This window comes from Rhipicephalus microplus, chromosome 7, assembly GCF_043290135.1.
Source record: "Rhipicephalus microplus isolate Deutch F79 chromosome 7, USDA_Rmic, whole genome shotgun sequence".
Lineage (NCBI taxonomy): Eukaryota > Metazoa > Arthropoda > Arachnida > Ixodida > Ixodidae > Rhipicephalus > Rhipicephalus microplus.
The window spans coordinates 26,967,422-26,985,261 of NC_134706.1; the positions used below are offsets into that span (position 1 = coordinate 26,967,422).

A 17,840-nucleotide genomic window follows, 5' to 3' on the forward strand; every position below is an offset into this window, starting at 1 on the left:
GAGAGAGAGAGAGAGAAAAAAACAGAGATGCACAGTGAGTTGACACAACATTAAATGCCACACTAAAAAAGTATTCGCGCGACAGGACCAATCACGATCCGAACCTATGGATTGCATAGCATATGACTACATGCCACCACTTCGCACCGTCTATAGGGCAGTGCGAAGTGGTGAAGTAGCTTATATTGTCTATAGGGCATGGGGATCATCGGCCATAAGCAGGCGTATGAGCGGAAATTGGCTGGTTGACACAAATAGCGATAAGAATAAAATGAGAAGAAAAGGAATCTTTGCAAGAGGTGCCCACAGAGATTACACTCGAACCTCATTATAACTGGCATCTTGCATGAAAATAAGTTCTTTATATCCGAAAACTCGTTATAATGGTTCATTAGTAACACTAAATTTATTGCGAGACTATTTTTCATTTACTTCGTTATATCTGGATTCATTATACCAAGGCTTGGGTGTATTTCAGAATCCTTTGCAAATGATTATTGCAGCTTTGTCTGCCAGGCCACGCCGTTTGAAAGGCAGCCATTTATTGTCACAATGTCTAAAAACAATCAGAAGGGTGTTCACTTCTAACATCGAATCAAATGAATCAAGTGTCAATTAAACCGAACCAATTTCTACACAGCACATCTCATCGAGATGCTGAAATGCTAGTCCTGGGAGATAAGAGCGAGCTCTGGTACTTGGTACAGAAGCGTTCACAATGACTTTGCACGCACAAAAATGCTGTGCATTGGGAAGCTGTTCTCGATGCGTCCACCTCATGGACTGTCCCTCCTGATTGGTTGGAGCTCAGCGAGTGGCGCGTCTCCTATTTGCAGTTCTTCTACTGCAATGTCGCTTTGACATCACTGAGCTTTCACAACTTTAAACATTATTGACAGGGACAGAATGCACTTCCGATGCAATGAACGCAGTCCCCAGGCGTCCACTTCTGGAGGCACAAATTTCGGAGCCCCTGCCAGAACTCCCAACTCTGTGATTGCGTTAGCCCTCGAATTAGGTTTAATTCTGCCACCCATGCATCTGTCAAGATCAGTACGGATACATGCAAAGGGACCTGTCAAGTTTGTTTCATGTTCTGTTACTGCAGATTTCGCCTCCTTTCTTCTTACACTGGAAATGTGCTCTGCGCGTTCCGTGTGCTGACACGGTCAAGAAAGAGCACAGTGATGTCACGGCTCGTAGATTTTTCAACTAAGCACGCTCTGCTGCGATGCACATGTCCATTAGATGGGCACACCAAGAATAGCTTCCTTGTAAAACGTGCACAGCCAAAGTTTCGTGCATGCCGCAACATACAAACACAGCATCGAAACTCGCTAATGGCTCTGCCAGCATCTCTACTGCTCCTCAGACGACCACCACTTGTCAAGGTGGCTCTGCACTTATCTGCTGAATGGGTTAGTCTACAGCATGCACTAGAGCACAGCCATATGTAAGAATAGGACTCTTTTCATTTTCTTGATGTACGAATGTATTTCTGCATTACAAGGTTCTCAATTATGAACTGAACAGCATTAAAATTTAATTAAAAAAAGAGACATTTTGCTCTCAACATGTTTTTAGACTAAAGGTCTAGCACTTCTATAGTACCATGACTGCAAGAGACATCAAAATGACCCGATTACGCCTCACGAAGCAGTCATGCAGCCCTTGCTAAACGAAGTTAACGGATTTAAAAGCCCTGCTTTTGATTAGAATTTGTTTATTTGCTTTCATTAAGCCTACCCGAACATTTAGACATGCCAGCCTACATGTGCTCCCAAGTCAACTACTCCTACAAAGCAAAAAGCACAGGATAAAAAAAGAGGAAAAAGAGGGAAAAGAAAGAGTCATTGCTGTGACCTTCAGTTTTTGACCTTTCTGTTGGGTGCCCGAGCTGCTTCTCGCAGAATGTGTTGCTTATGTTACAAAGATGAGTTCAATTTAAAAAAATAAGTGAACAAAGCAAAAAACAAACAGAAACCGCAGGTATACACCTCAGAGGTTTTCCCCTTGCGAGCGAGATCTTTCCAAGTAAAAAGCATATACCATGTATCAATACAGGGATTTAGGCCACTGGCAAAGCAATAATCAATCTATGGAATAAAGAAATACAGAAGGAATAAATGCGGAAATTAAAGATGGCAATTCCATCACGCGACGCTTACGTTAACCAGAGCTGCAGGACTGCAGCGGTCATTATACTGTCCTGTACTGCTGCGTGTGTTACTGGACTGCTGTACATGTTACTGCACTGCTGGTGAAAAGCCTTAGGCAGTAACAGTCACTACAGTTTAACATATTTAACTTTGTAGCTGTTTTTACTTGCTTGCACCACAAAAAATCAATAACAAAATAAATGTTCATAACAGGGTGTGTGGTTGAAACAAATTATCACAAGGTGGTCCCTGCTCACACCAATGCGACCGTTGACGCCTCCCGTGTTGCAGTGTCATTCCGTAAACTACAATAGTGCACTGTATTCTGTGAATGATGATACAAGAACGAAATATCGTTAGAACAATCTTGCTCTAGAATCAGTGCTATGGTAGCGTTTCCTTCCTCTGATCTTCTGGTATTATTCCGTTAGGTGCAGCAGTTCATGGACAGTCTATGTGGCAGGCAGGAAATTGGATGCCTTTAACGTGTCAGACTTCACACAACCATTACGAAAGACTAGAGCCTTGAAAAAAAAAAATTAACGTAAGCCACGGCGCTCATCGAGCCATCTTGTAAGGCTGAGCTGAGCTGTAACAGTGGTACTCACATGACAACTTATACAGTACCAAGCTACTGTTTCGAGCGGTTAGTTCGTAACAATCACCAATACATGAAGCACATCTTCTATAACCTCTATAATGATGGGTCATGCAGCATGAGAACACTTACATTGAGTTAGGATTGACAATATATGGTGTAAGATGGTGCCACAAATGCTAAATAACTTCACCTCTGGTCTCCTGTGTTCCAGTATTCCATAAACTGCTATGTGTTTCACACTTTGCTGGTTCTGTTTCAACACACAAACTGCAACTTCCAGGAAAGCAGCAATCTTAAAATAGGCGGAGCAGGAATTGAACGTTCACTTGAACAAGAAAAGCAAAAGCACCAGGAAGAAATGAAGACAGTACGCTCACTTCAAAGTCCGGAAAAATGTACGACTTGGGTGCGGCAGTGAAAAGCGAAAAGCACCAGCACGGAGAAAAGAGAGCGATGGCACACGCAGCAAGGAATTCGAGTCGGCGACTCACCGAGCATTTGTCGCGCGAAGTCTGCACGCAACCCGACCGGTCGTTGCGTACGCAACAGGCCGTGTTGCGTTCTTTCCGCCGGTCCTTTGCTATACTGTCGTGTATCCGACGGTCTCTCCTCATGCACGGCGTGAACTTGGCCCCTAAGTGGACCAGGTCCGCCTGCACATGGCAAAAAAAAAAAGAACATTTTATATTTGCAAGACGTTACAGGACTGTCTATGCCTTCGCATGGAGCCGTATTCCAAGACGATCACTTTTAAAGACTGCGTCACCTTACGTGACGTACAATCTCATGTATCCGGCAATTGGGGCGACTCCTAGCGTGCCTTACCTTAACTAGCTGATCAACAAGCGTTATATTATGTTAACGTCTCTAAAAGTGATCATCTCATAATACGTTTTACGCTTCATCATAATGATGATGCTTACTTCTTATGAAGCTTATGCTGGCTAGACTGGTATTCCCCAATGTGTCCCTGTTCGAGCCACAGACCTTCCAGCAGCTGTCATCGCAATTAGAAACGCTTTGAACTGCGCTACCTTGTACTTATTGAATAATCAGTCCACTATTATTAAGTCAGTTCATATTTCATAATTATCACATCATAATCAGCACACATCATAATTCATATTTATCATCATATTCTCTCATACTTCCTTACCACACAGTTACTTTTCACGCAGCTTGATTAGAATGCATGTCGTACACGTGCCCCTAAATGTTGCGTAACTTACGAGATGAAAAATGCAGCTCAATTAAAGTTAGTTCATTTAGGGGGTCTTACGTGCCAAAACCACAATACATTTGTCAGGGTGCACTGTAGTGAAAAACTCCAGACCAATTCTGACCATCTGCATCAAATTCTGATCACCTGCACCAATTCTGAAGATCAACAACAAAATTTGGAAACTCGAGACCTTAGTGTAGTTTGATACCATGTGTGGGCCCTTCTGACCGATTATGACTAATGGATGTTGCCTTTAATTTTGGCCTTGAAGTAAGCATCAGGGCTCATTAGTTTTCAGCATCTTGTGACATCGCCGCTGATATGACGTAGATGAAGGCCCCGTGTGACGTTCCACACACAACAGCAAGTATTGTCGTCACTGCAAAACATTCACAGGGCGCACACGAAACCCCGACTGGCACCCGAGGACTATTGCATGTTGCCCCTCTCGTTCTGTTGTCCGGCTGCTCTCAAGGCAAGGTTTTGGCTGCTTACACCAGCAATGCTTTTCTTTTTCCCAACGAGGGCACGCTCAAAGCATCCCACATCATTTCGTTTTTCACAGCACGTGGGTCTCCCGATTTCAAAACTGTGTGTTGAGCATAACCGAAGCTTGAGCACATGTGGTCTCAGGCGCTCACCCGTAGTGGGGTGCTAGTTTCTTACGATTTTAGGCGGACGTTTCGAAGAGACGCTAAAATTGGTCACAACTAACGGTACCAGCATTAATTACATGATAAATTAGAACATTTACGATGCAATTCTGGCACTACCATATGCAACGCTACAAATTACAGTAAAAATAGTAACAAACAAAAATTTCGCTGTCAGGGGTTCTTCAAGCTTGCATTGAAATATGAACCTACATGGGTGCTTTTGCATTTCGTCCCGATTGAAATGCAGCTGCTGCGAAAAGTAATCAAACCCGCATCCTCAGTCTAAGCAGAATGACATTTTGGTTTTTTAACAAGACAACATTTTACATTTTAACAAGACAACATTTTAACAAGACCGGTGCATGTTGTGACAATGAGCGTAAAGCAGAAGTTCGTTTGCTCACCGCTCTGGGCCCGATCCAGAAGTTGTCCGGTTCGTAGAAGTCTACCTGCTGTAGCGTTAGCGTCGTCACCATTACCTGCGGAGGAAAACAGACCAAGGGAGTCAGTCGATGACAGCTACAGACATCGTAAAAACGTGATTCCCTTCGCCGCAAAGCAGCCAACAGGACAACAAAAATACTTCATCCACACAAGCACTTCCAAGGATGATCGCGCATGATATAGATCGAATTAATTGATTGTGACTGGCTTTCATCCAAAACTTGAGCCAAAGAGCCAATGGCGGGCGATAAGTTTTAACTGGAATGGGGTCCTTTACAATTGAAAGTAGCTCAGTCAACGCCGGTACAAGGTGCACGAACATCCATCGGGAAGTGAGAGCGCATGGTTGTGGACATGTACAAAGTTATTTTTATCTTTGTCAATATGCATACTGTTAGTATGGTCTCAGCAAGCAGGCTTAGTGCTGTGATGTGATGTGATAATTATGATTAATAATTAGCCACTGCATGATTATGGCACGAGACTGCGATGTCTAGTTACAGCTGGTGAAGGATGTTGTGCTTTACAATGTCCTGTGTGCTTATCATTTCTCCGAGACTTCAGAGTGCACTGAATCTTGAAAGGCAAAATGAAACGTGAAGAAGTTTAGTTTGACAAAGTGCTTTTTGAGTCTCGTGCATAAGCATGTTTGTCGATTCAGGTGCGAGTTAACGCTTGTTCTTTGAGTCCCGCAGTCTATCGTATTGTGGTGATGTTTATATGCAATGATGGACTCTAATCCAGCAACACATTCTGCTTGACAGCACGATGGCATGCGCGTGTGCCCGAGGCGGATTGTCTCACCAGGCTTGTCCTCTGCGTCTTGTGAAATCCGACGGGCCCGAAGCCGTACACGGCCAGGGAGATGATGGTGATCAGCACCTGGACCGTGGTCACCCAGTAAGTGAAGTACGGCCTGCACGACAAGTAGAGACGTGAATGTCACACGAATGCAAGTTTGTTCTTTCGGGGGGACAAGAAACGTACGCGCCACCTTTCACAGTCAAGCGCGCAGGTTTCGGAGGAGATTGCAGCCAGATCGCCACAGAGTTTTTTAGACAGCGATGTGCAATATAACAATATCCGGGGTTTTACGTCCCAAAACCACAATGCGGTAATGTGAGACGTTACAGTGGAGGGCTCTGGCAATTTTCACCATCCGATGGTGATGATGAGTGGTATTGGCGCAAGGGCCAATTGATAGCCAATTTTTGACCATCTGGTGTTCTTTAAAGCGCGCCGGCATCACACTGTAAATGGGCCTTTATCGCTTTACACCCATCAAAACCCAACCACTGTGGCGAGGATTGAACCCACGACCTTCGGGTAAGTTATAGATAGTGACTGGCTACTTCAACTAGGCTGTTGAAAGGGGGTTCAACGGGTACTAAGAAATTCAGTCCCAATTAAATCACAACGATCATGATCGAAACTGCTCATGGGGAAGGTGGTACTAGAGAGGAGTGGAGACAAAAGGTAACATGCCCTTCACATGCACAAGGAAAGAAAAATCTGGAAGGGGGTAGCGTGAAGTACGAAAAGTAAAAAAAAAAAGAAATGATTATCAGCCCAACACGTGATCTTTACGTCAGGGCAAATACAGCGCAGGCAAAGTTATGGCAGTGTACATACGCTAACGTACTGGCTTGCTAACGTCTCGTACTACATACATGCGCTGCGTCTTACAAGCCACGTATTAGACTGATGTAGCAAGAAAAAGAGGCGTTGTAGAGCATTCGCTTGCCAAGGCAGCACTCTCTTCTAGTTCATTCCTTCCTTACACTCTCACATTTCAGTCAGGGGGAGGGGGGACATGCATGAACGCGCACATCAGTGAGGAGGAAGGAAGTACAACAGACTGGTAGAAGTGCAGGGTAACACTGATCTAAGTGACCTGTCGCGTGGATAAATAGCGAAATGATGAAATAATAAAGAATAGAAATGAAAGACGAAAAGAGAGCATGAACGAAGAGATGCACGCACCTGTGGTCCTCAATGTCGTCCAGCTGCTGGCGCACGTCGTGCGTGATGCGGTCGCGCCGGAAGCTCCTCTGCAGCACCTTGCCCACCAGGCCCATCCCGTACTGGCGCCTGTTGGAGTTCTCCAGGCACCAGTCCAGCACCTGGGGTGACGACAGCAGCATTATAAGAACGCGGCAAAATTTCGACCATCATACCGTATACGGGTGCAAGAATATTCAAAAGTTTCAAATAATGGTTCGAATAGTATTCGACCAAGTTGTCAAACCGAATAGCGTATACTCCAATTACCACATACTTTTCGAAAGGTTTTCCAGTAACAAAAAGCCCAAAGGAACAACACGTTGAAAGAGCAAAGTATTATTCCTTTCTCTTTTTTAAATAAGTGGATTGCCGAAATGCATGTAGTTTAATATCTAACCTTTACTTATCCCACGATAAAGAAATTTCGAATGAACAGTTAATCGAACTTTCAAATAAAATGTTACTCAATATCACGCAATACTTCTTGAACTTCCCAAATTACACATATGCACTGTACTAAACTTTTGTCACGAGCACCAGCAAAATGAAGCGAGCACTTGTTTATTAGGAAGCAGGTCTAGATTTGCGATTACTTCTGTGCAATAATCACTTTTGCAACATAAAAGAAGAGACCTGACCTTACATCCGCTTACATAATAAACTTATCACTTGTAGGTAGTTAGTTTTCTCTTGCACACGACACAATTTCTCGGTTATAAATGTAAGCAGTAAGCAAAACTACCCCAGCGCTAGAAGCATCACCCACTAAATAAGGAATAGTGACGGTGGTAGAGTCATCATAGGTTGGCCGATGCTCTCACGAATTGATTCACTCAGACGTGGACTGAGCTTCACAAAATTTTTTTCTAGGGCTAGTTTGTTCAAGGCTTCTCGAAGGAAAAATATTTTAGCACAAAGCAAAAACACAGACAGACAAAGGGGATGGGACTGGCAGTTGCACAGACAAAGGATATGAGATAGCACCAGTCTTGTCCTCTTTGTACGTCCATGTGTTGCTTTGTGCTAAAATATTTTTCCTTCAACTACACTGAGCCTTGTGTCTGAGTGAGTCCATTTGAGAAAAATTTTAGTCTGATGAAAGTATACGGTACGGTAAGTATGGTAAATACGAAAAGAACTGTAGATGAAAATATCCGTGAGGATGAGCCTGAGTGGGCCCAGGCGAGTAATATTTTCACGAGTTTGAGCTCGAACGAGTGTGGTTCAGAATAATTTTAGTTAATGAGCCCAAACGAGCTCCACTTTCTTTGTCGACCTACGCATGTCGTACCTTATCACCGATGCGGTTCATGCCTACGGAGAGGCGGCCGTCCGTGACATCATCGTGGACAGAGGCAGGCCTCTTCCACCTGGTGGACTCCTTCCGCTGACCGTGCAATGACGTCGCGGCTGCGGTTCGGTGCATCGCGGAATGTGGAGCCGGCTCCACGGGGGTGCGAGGCATCGGCCAGACAGGCGCTGCCGCCGCCGCCAGTACAGATGGCGTGGCGCTCGGCGTGTTGTCAAAGAACACGTCGTCCACCAGCATATCGGAGGCGGGCAGCTGCAATGAGGGTGGGGGGAAGTTTTTTTTAGGTGAATCCTGTCAACAAACGGTCAAGGGTGGCGAGCTACTATAATTCGAAACGGAAGTAACAACATTTGGATAGTATAACCTATTAACTACCTGCCCCACAATCGTGGACATGATTTCCTAAGTGAACTAAACAAAGCAAACTGCTTGGTATCATTGAAAACTTGCGCCTTCATCATCAGAGTATCCCTTACCCACACTCCTAGAGAGCGAGCAATGAGCTTTGACGTCTGGTGTTAGGCCTAAGCAGCACACGGCTGCTTAGGCCTAACAAGGCAAAATTTTGCAATTCATACTTCATACAAAGCAATGCGAACAAAAGTTATGCTATCGGTCGCTGGAAATTGTATAAAAAAAGTATATAAAGATTCCAGAAGCCAGAATCCGCACTTATCGGGATTGCTCTTGTCATTTTTTGTAACTAATGTCCTCGTTCGTTCACCCTGTTTTTGCTTCTTTGAAAATCGAATTTCTGCCGCACTGTTTTTTTTTTCTTTGCAGTTATGAAACAATATGAAATGATGTTATGCAAACTATGTTTGGCCTTTGCCTGCTTAGTGTGAACAAAGATAGCGTATGGGTTCTAAAACGTCTCCGTTTCTTTTTCACCTTGAGTTGATCAGCGACCGCGTCTGTACCCTCGTGAAGTGCAATGAGCAGGAGAACAAAAGAAGAGGCACACAGGTCAAAGCGCTTCGTCCCGTGTGTCTCTCCTTTTGTTGTCCCGCTCATTCCACTTCTTTCGTCAAGTGCGCACGCACCACCAACTGGCCCGAACAGCCAGTCTTTAAGGGGGGATTCCGCCCTTGAAAACCGAAAAATCGCGAAAAAGTCTGTTTTTGAAAAACTAAATTGTAAGGTTGTATGTCACATAAACAACCTATTCTGTACATATCGGCGCCTAATTCAACCTCGAAGTGCAAAAAAAGAAATGCTATTTTCGAGGCCGCCGCAGCACCCAAAACACGCTCAAAAGCCAAAATCAAACCTAACTTCGCGCACGCCATTCCGAGACCATGCGGCCATCCCGCACCATCTTGGTCTTGTTTTGACCGTGAATTCTTTCTCTTTCGTTTGCCACCTTTTAAAATGGTGTCAATGGCACGGTAGAGATGCTATCGGCATTTCCCCAAGATGCAATGGGGAGCGCTGATTGGCCAGAGTAGCTCATTCAAGCAGGGGCGGTCCCTCACGGCGATAACACGTGCGACGCGCTCGTCTCGCTTTCGCACTCTGCTTTGTCAGCCTCGATAGACATTTGCTTACGAGCCGCTTTTTGCCTTGCTCTGTATTTTCAATCAGTTTCTTTTCTTTTTTTTCTTTTCACACAAGTTTTGCGCCCCTTATCTTTGTTGCTGTGCGTGATGCCGGCAACGAAGCCAAAGACGGTGCACTAATTCGAAGCACAGAAACGCGTTACGTGGCTTCTACAAGAACGAACTTCCACTTTTCTGCTGCAAGTGCTCAGTCCTTAGATGCTTGCGGCCGCGAAACTGTGCTGTCGGCTGCCACCAGTCCAGAATACGACAAACCGTGTGTACCTGGAGCCACGCATGCATTGAGCGTGTCCGAGATCGCCGGATCCAGCACGTGCTCTGAATCGGTGCCGTCGAGCGTGACACCGAGTGTTGCTAAGATCGCCAGACGCAGCACTTTGTCTGAATCGGGTCTAATAGCGTGCATGGGCCGTCGACCCTTCATCTGCAGACGCATCTCCTAACTAAAAGAAATTGATGCGAGTCGTCGAGAGCCGTTCGCGCTGAACTCACATCTACGCCAGCGATGCAGAAAAAATTTCAACCAATGCAGCCAGCTCTTGAGAGAGATGCCCTACGCCTGAAAAAAATTCCCAACGGCACTTAGAGAAGATGGAGGGAAGCCAAAAGAGGAAAAAAGTGCACAAGGTCATTTCAAGCTACTCTGCTGGAGCTTTTTGGAGAAAACACATGTGCTGAACATTCAAAGCCCGTTTTCTCAAAATTGATTTTTTTATCTAGTTGTGGTGCCGAGGAAAGCGATTTCTCAAGAACTGCTTATCAGATTTATGTGCCGCTTCTTTCATTTTCCCCTGGATGATTTTGCCGGGGTATAACAAGCTTGTTTTTTTGAATATTGGTGCCAATAGTTATTATAAACAATTAATTTTCGATAAATGTCATACCTTCTGGCTACATCAAATTCAAAGTTGCATAAAATTTTTTGGAGGGTAAATAGAAAAAAGCGGCTCTTTAGTGCCCTAGGATATCTATCCATGCATGACCACAAACAATTTCAGCTTTCTGGTATGTCCTGGGATTTCTTTCAGGTATTCCTCAGGCACACAAGTGAACCACTCAGTGAGACCTCAGTAACTCTAGAACCCCTGAACATAATTGCATGAAACTTAGCAGTTTTTTTTAATTTAATATAGAGAATATATCTTGAAGTTTCATTAAGATATCTTAAAAAATAAAAAAATTTGGTTTCTGGGGTAGCCTCCCTCCTTAAGCAAGAAGCAGACAGTGTTCAATGCCTGGTACGGTTTCGTTTGGTGTGCCCTTCGAGTGCACTGCTTGTAAAGACAATATCACACTCACCTGAGAGATGCTGCCGAGGCTGCTGCCCTCGGGCACGGCCTCAGGGACGTTGACGTCTTCCGCCGAAGGCATGAAGCTGCGGCGGAGGGAACCCCGCCTGGCCAGCTGTGCACTTCCCGACAGCCGCTTCCGCACCTCCTGATAAAACGGGAATTGTGCCGTTTTAGGGGATTCCGCGACAAATCGCCCAACACCCGGCAAGCACACGGAGACTGAGCTTTTGGAAACGTACACACACGAAGCAGAAAAAATAGTTGGACGACAGACACTGTTTCTTTTGATGTTTACTATGAGCTCACACCTGGGCGTTGAATAAGCATTTAATTAAATAACCACTTAATTGGAACTGATTAAGCTTTAGTGCTGCTTCAACACTGAAAAAAAAAAAACAATGTTTACCCTGAGCTCGTACGTCCTGGGCGATACATATCCCCTATCAGCAACATTGCATGCAACTGTACACATCAACTCTAGGGGCACATTGTGCACCGCGCGAGTCTTCAAATGGCTTGGAACACAGTGCACACATTTCTGCAGGCTTCCTGAGTAAAGAACTAGCCTCATTTGACCTTGTTGTGCTGCGTATTGCTGCAGAGGATCACTTTGCTGGAGACACTACCATGTTTTACAATCGTTCGACATGCCGTGCTCTAAGACCGATGTCCACAGTATTATTTTTCTTTGCTTGAAACGAATGCAACCGAAAAACAAACAGGGCATTTGTCTTGAACCTAACACTCATTCTTTTTTGGTGAAAAAAGTAAATCTGACTGCTTGCAGAGTAAATATATAATTAATTGCTGGCTAATTACAATTACTGAAACTTGTACAAAACAAAATATTATCTAATTATCTTTTTCTTGTGGACCTCATTTGAATGCCTTGGAAATGTGTTTTAGGAGTTTGATGCATTTCTAGATAGTCAATCAATTAATCAATCAATCATTTTATTTCCTTTAGATAAGGTGGAGTACAGGACTAAAAGCTCAAGAGCTTGACGAGGTCCTGACCCCGTTCACAAGTTGACAAAGCAGCAGGAATGGCAGTCAATCATGTACAACAAATATGAAATAAACATACAGGTATAACATCACAAAAAAGTAATACAAAAAGTTTATGAAAATAGTGCTAAGATAAAAGAGAGTCGATCATAATTAGCACACAAAGTAGATATGCACCTAATTAAGAATCTCTTAATTAATACTGATTTAGCTTTGGTGCCCATCATGATATGTTGGTGAAGCAGCAAACAAGAGGCAAGAAAACAGTGGAACACATAGATGTCACAGAGCTGTTGTGTGCAGTGCCTTGCCCTACCACAGGAGGGAGATGCGCATTACTGCACTTAAACCTTGATATAAAAAACCATATATAACAAAATATCGGCTATAACGAAGCGAATCAAGAATAGTCTTGCAACAAATATAGCGCTAGGAATACACCTTTATGGCAAATTTTTAGATATGACAAAGTTATTTTTGCGACATATGCATCTTTGTTATAGTGGGATCTGAATGTATTTCAAGTATTGGTGCAAGGCTTTTTTCAGCAATGTTCAATCACCAAATTACCTATCGAACATCCAAAAATAGATGCCCATTACATCGAACAAACTGCATCACACCAGTGAATCAACGTTTTCCTTCCCATGGTACGTCTGTACATCATGTTCACCTGGTGACTCACCAAAAACAATGAAAAATAAAAGTCTCGAGTAAAGGTGTGCTACACCGTTGCTTGCTAATTAATAAGTACTACAGTGATTCAGTCTCTAAACGAACTTGGGAGTAGTTATTTCAACGCTACGTGATTTTATTCTGATGAGTGTTTCAGTGCAAGATTTTATAACACATTGTATAATGTGCCGCATGTTGTTGTATAACACTGTACAATACTTGTGTAATTTTACGCTGCAAACGCAGATGTCTGAACTACCGTCTTTACCAGGTGTATCGAAACACCTTTATACCGATTTTCCTCGGTTCGCAGTGCACTCTGTAAACCCAATCAAGCTTTCTGTATTTTGTGATTGCCCGAATGAATGGCCACTGTTGCCTTCTTCACCGGCCAAATCTCTACAAGGTAGATCATTTACGAGTAATTAAGAACCACTGATGATGTCTCATCCTCTCAAAAAACAAGATAGTGGGAAAAAAAACAGACTTTCGACTCATCTCAAACTCATTAAGCTAAAAGCGGGTACTAACACCGAAACTGCTCACCCGCACTGGAAAGTATTCAACATATTGTCTAGCCAAGTCTGTATCTGCCAAAGCGTGGTTCCCCTCACCGTCGTGAGAAAGGTAAGGCCATCCCAGGTCATCTTGTAGACGGGGTCCCGGTGAAACGGCTCAGCCGCGGTCTCCCTCGCAGAGACGGACCTCCGCACGACCGCGTCCTGGGTGTCGTCCGCGCGGAGAGGTTGAAGGTGCGATAGGTGCCAGTCTTTGGATCGCATGTACTGCTCCTGTGATAGTCATTGGAAAAAAAAAAAAGAATTAATACGACCCCATTTAGAAAATACCGCAAAACTTTGCTAATCCACACTCATTTTGAATTAACAAATGCCTAAAACATGTATGCAAAGCAAAAAAGCCCCAGGACAATGTTCATAAAGCACAATAATTTGGCACGCCACTTCAGGTCATGCTGGCTAGTCGTGTGCACACCGGTTAGCTTCTACTGTAGCTTATTTATTTATTTAGTTATTTAGTTAGTTACATACTGCCGGACTTCTATGGAGGCCTAGGCAAGAGTAGGGCATAAATACACAACACAGCAACACAACACAAGCGCGAAGTTACGAATGACATTACACATAAAAAGAGAGAGAGAAAAAAAGAAAGAAATAATATGAAGTAACATTCAATGCAACAAGCAATGAAATTTGCAATAATGTGCACGCAAAGAAAGGGAACAAATTCTGCGGCAGTCACTACTCACGACCATAGTACAAATATGCGGAAGATAACAATGTTCACCACATTCACTTCTTAAACGTACATGTGCATAGTGTGAAATCCACCAGTTCAGCAAGCTTAAAGAAAAGGAGATAAACGATTCTTTACCTGCCACACCGTGTACTTCTTTAAACTTGCAAGCATTGTCATGCTACACCAAAAACTGCGCTCCTTCACATCAACAGCTAGTTCAAATTAAAAGCCGAGAAGCCGGAAAATCACTTCAAAGTGCCACAGCACGCCTTGAAAGATAGACTTAATCGAACAACAGCGGTCAACACAGCCGAACGAGTCTTCATAATATCCAAGATTGGCAAGTTGCGAGAGCGAATATTGCGAAGAAGAATAAACGGCAATTTCGCCTAGCTCGAGGCACCGACGCGAGCTTGCCATACCAACAAAGCGACCATGCAGCTGTAAGAGCGACATGTGTGCTAGCTTTCCGGAAATAAAGTGCGGGCCCCCATGACCCAGATGCATGGTGCATCACAAACCAAAACAAGAAAAAAACATCGGCCTAGAGCAAAAGCCCAGTGACGCATAAAACACAGATGTGCGTGCGAAACACAGCAACAAATGTTTTTTTTTTTAAATCCCAGGCCACTTGCTGATTTCAACATAACGATTTACATCCTGCAATAGCCTACTGTGGACAGAATTATCATTGCTATAATTATGATTACTAGTTAGTATTTGTATTTACTCTGTTGTAACAAACCCTGGATTAAACCATGAATCAGGCTTTTCAGTGTTCTGGAGATTCCGGAGCAGGAAAAATGGTGCTTTGGAGCAGCCTATATTGTTTTTTGGCGCCAAAAAAAATCATTACCTGGAGCAGCTATAGGCGTTTTCGGAGCAGATAGCAAAATATTCCTAACGACTCCTGGACTTTAATGCATCAGTTCAGTCTCCTATATATTATTATTTATTATTAAACATATTGCAGATATAATAACCACTGCAAATCACAAGAATCAGTTACGTGATGGATGAACTACCAACACCAAGTAAGCGTTCTTTTCGTATTTTGCAAAAGTAGCCAGCATTTAAAATTTCAAGAATCAAATAAGCTAAATGAATTAACATTTAAAACGCTTGTTCTTGTGACATAAACAAGGTCAAAGCTGATGAAAGAGTTAAATTTAATCAGTCACATATCAAAGTTTTTACCGCAGGGACAAGTACGGCTCAGAAATCTTGCACGCATTTCCCCAAAATATGTAGTATGCTTGCAAGGTACAAATTATGCCTCTATTAGATATATAGAGTAAATGCAAGTATGTGTAGCATTGTCAATATTTAGTATACAGTTATTATACAAGCTGCATACTCGATGACAGTATGCAGCTTCTTGTTTTCATTCAGGCTTGCTGGCTGGTCACACGGTTCAATCTCACTGTTTTTAGTTTCGCGAACGCCATTTCGGAGCTGTTTACAAGCAGTTTCAAAAAAATGCAGCACTTTGGAGCAATTGGAGCAGCACTTTCATCACCGCATCCCAACACACATTCGCTTTACAAACAGCAGACAGTGAATCTGCAAGGCATAATGAAGTAGGATGATTTCTGAGAATGGCACCAGCGTCAAGATGTGAGCATCATGCTTTCAGCAAAGCTGCCCTGCGGTTCCCCTTGCTTTGTAAACAAAACTGGCGTTGAAGTTAATGCTGAAGGTCCGGCTAGTTGGTTTTGACTGCAGTGCATTTTAGCAGCAAGAATAAGACAAAGACGAAAGAAGATGCACGCGGGACGACCTCTAGGCTTCAACTGGTGTTGGATTTACTTTTCAGCCGGGTACAGTAAAGTAACAAGTCTGAAATATAATCTCAGCATTACATCACTATCACTAGTTTCACACCGTGTGCCATGGTTACCACTTTACGCCAAACCTAAAATTGCACGCTAAAGTTATGGAAGCAGACTCACCTTGATCTCGCCGTAGCGTTTGCTTAGCAGTCTCTTTCGCCGCAGCGTCCATCGTTGGCAGCTCTCGGGTGCCGACTCCTCATCGAGACCGAAAAACGAAGCAGTGTTTTTCCTCACGTATCTGCGAATGTGGAAAAGTAGAGAGGAAGATGAAAACTTTCACTTAAACATATTGTAAAAGTGTTGGACTAGAGCCAGAGCGAATCCCTAATCCACTACGCCACCATCAATAACTCATGCACTGGCAAGACATTTCACCAAAGGAAACAAAAAAGTTTTTGAAGGGATCTTAATGTAACCAATGAATAACATCGGTATTGAAGTTTTATCGACTCACAAATAGATTGCTGCTAATATTTTGTGAGCCCGCCAAGTACAAGCAAAGTTGCAGGAATTTGTTATACGTTCCAAACACTTTGTTTTTTTCTTGCACCCTGATGGGCGGAAGATACTTTCACACATGCTATTTTCATTCTCTTTTCACGTTAGCACCCCATTACAATGTAACTTTTCTGTAGCACAAAGCGCACCCAAATGACAGGGAACTAGCAAGATAATCTTAGAACCTTCTGAAGAGATTATGTGATCAACACAAACTTTAGAGTTAGTTCTAGAACTTGAGCAGCCGCTAGCGACAACGCTGCAGTCTTCGATGATACGTGTATAAAAGCCGGCACGCTTGGCTGCTCATAGAATTAATCGACGGCCAACGCTCTCTTCGTCGTTATCAGTGTACAGTGTGTACTGCAGTTTTCTTTCTATTTCCCGGCCACAAGTTCGGCCAAATAAAAAGTTTCAATTCAAACCCACCAACTTCTGCTTTCTTTAACCTAACGATTCTATTTCTATACAAAGGAAGAGATGACATAGCGGAAAGAAGCTAATTTATGTGCCTATCATGAAATACGTTCACTTACTCCCAGTGTAAATCCTACGTGTTCTAATGTTGCTCCAGTGTAAATCAGTGTTGCTACTGTGTAGTGTAAAAGAGAAGGCAGGATAGGGCACCAGCTCCGTAGTACTATATCATGATAGCTGGCACCATATCCAGTCTTTTCAGTGTTTTCTTTTTCTTCCTTGTTCTCAGTTTGCCCGACAAATCTTTCATTAAAAGGGTACTGACACAGAAATTTTCAGTGTTTTGTTTTGTCAAATGAAAGGAAGCCATCAATACCCTTGATAATGTACTAGTAAGGGTGAGCGCAGACTGAGTAATTATCTACAACACGTATTTAAAAGCTAGTTTCGCTTACTACAGTGCCTTGCACTCGCAACACAGCGTGAGCTACTCGCCACATGCTTGTGCAAAGTTTTGCGAAGTTTCCACGGTGGCTACGCTGCACGACTCCATTGATGGTGCATAAGTGGCCATTTTCAATGTTTTTGGTGATGTGCGAATGCCCACTGTGCATGTTTTCATACCTGACAACATCACAACCACTGATGTCGGTTACCAGAATCAACACTGTAGCCTGACGTCATGCTAGTTTCGACACCAGTAAAAGAACCATGCGAACATCGACTTCAATTCCGAAATTAAATCCCTCATCAGCATTCACTGAGCATCAAACTTGCTCAGAGTGATTTTTGTATGCAGCAGATTTGGGAATAGGTGTACACCCACTATCGGATATTGGTGCCAGCACCCCTTTAAGCCACGCACCAACTTGCCCAACATAACACTCTATCAGATGCAATT

General features: G+C 43.4%; 1 protein-coding gene across 2 annotated transcripts in view; it reads right to left on the reverse strand.

Annotated features, from left to right (window-relative positions):
• rho-5 (rhomboid-5) overlaps positions 1–17,840 on the reverse strand; it is a 49,268-nt gene that overhangs the window by 19,014 nt on the left and 12,414 nt on the right. For both annotated transcript variants that reach the window (XM_037430558.2, XM_075868871.1), the window contains exons 3-10: positions 16,142–16,262; positions 13,547–13,723; positions 11,257–11,394; positions 8,378–8,650; positions 7,066–7,205; positions 5,887–5,998; positions 5,043–5,117; positions 3,252–3,413 (exon numbers count right to left, since the gene is read on the reverse strand). In XM_037430558.2, coding sequence (XP_037286455.2) covers positions 3,252–3,413; positions 5,043–5,117; positions 5,887–5,998; positions 7,066–7,205; positions 8,378–8,650; positions 11,257–11,394; positions 13,547–13,723; positions 16,142–16,262 — 1,198 coding nt within the window. The remainder of the gene's footprint in view (positions 1–3,251; positions 3,414–5,042; positions 5,118–5,886; positions 5,999–7,065; positions 7,206–8,377; positions 8,651–11,256; positions 11,395–13,546; positions 13,724–16,141; positions 16,263–17,840) is intronic.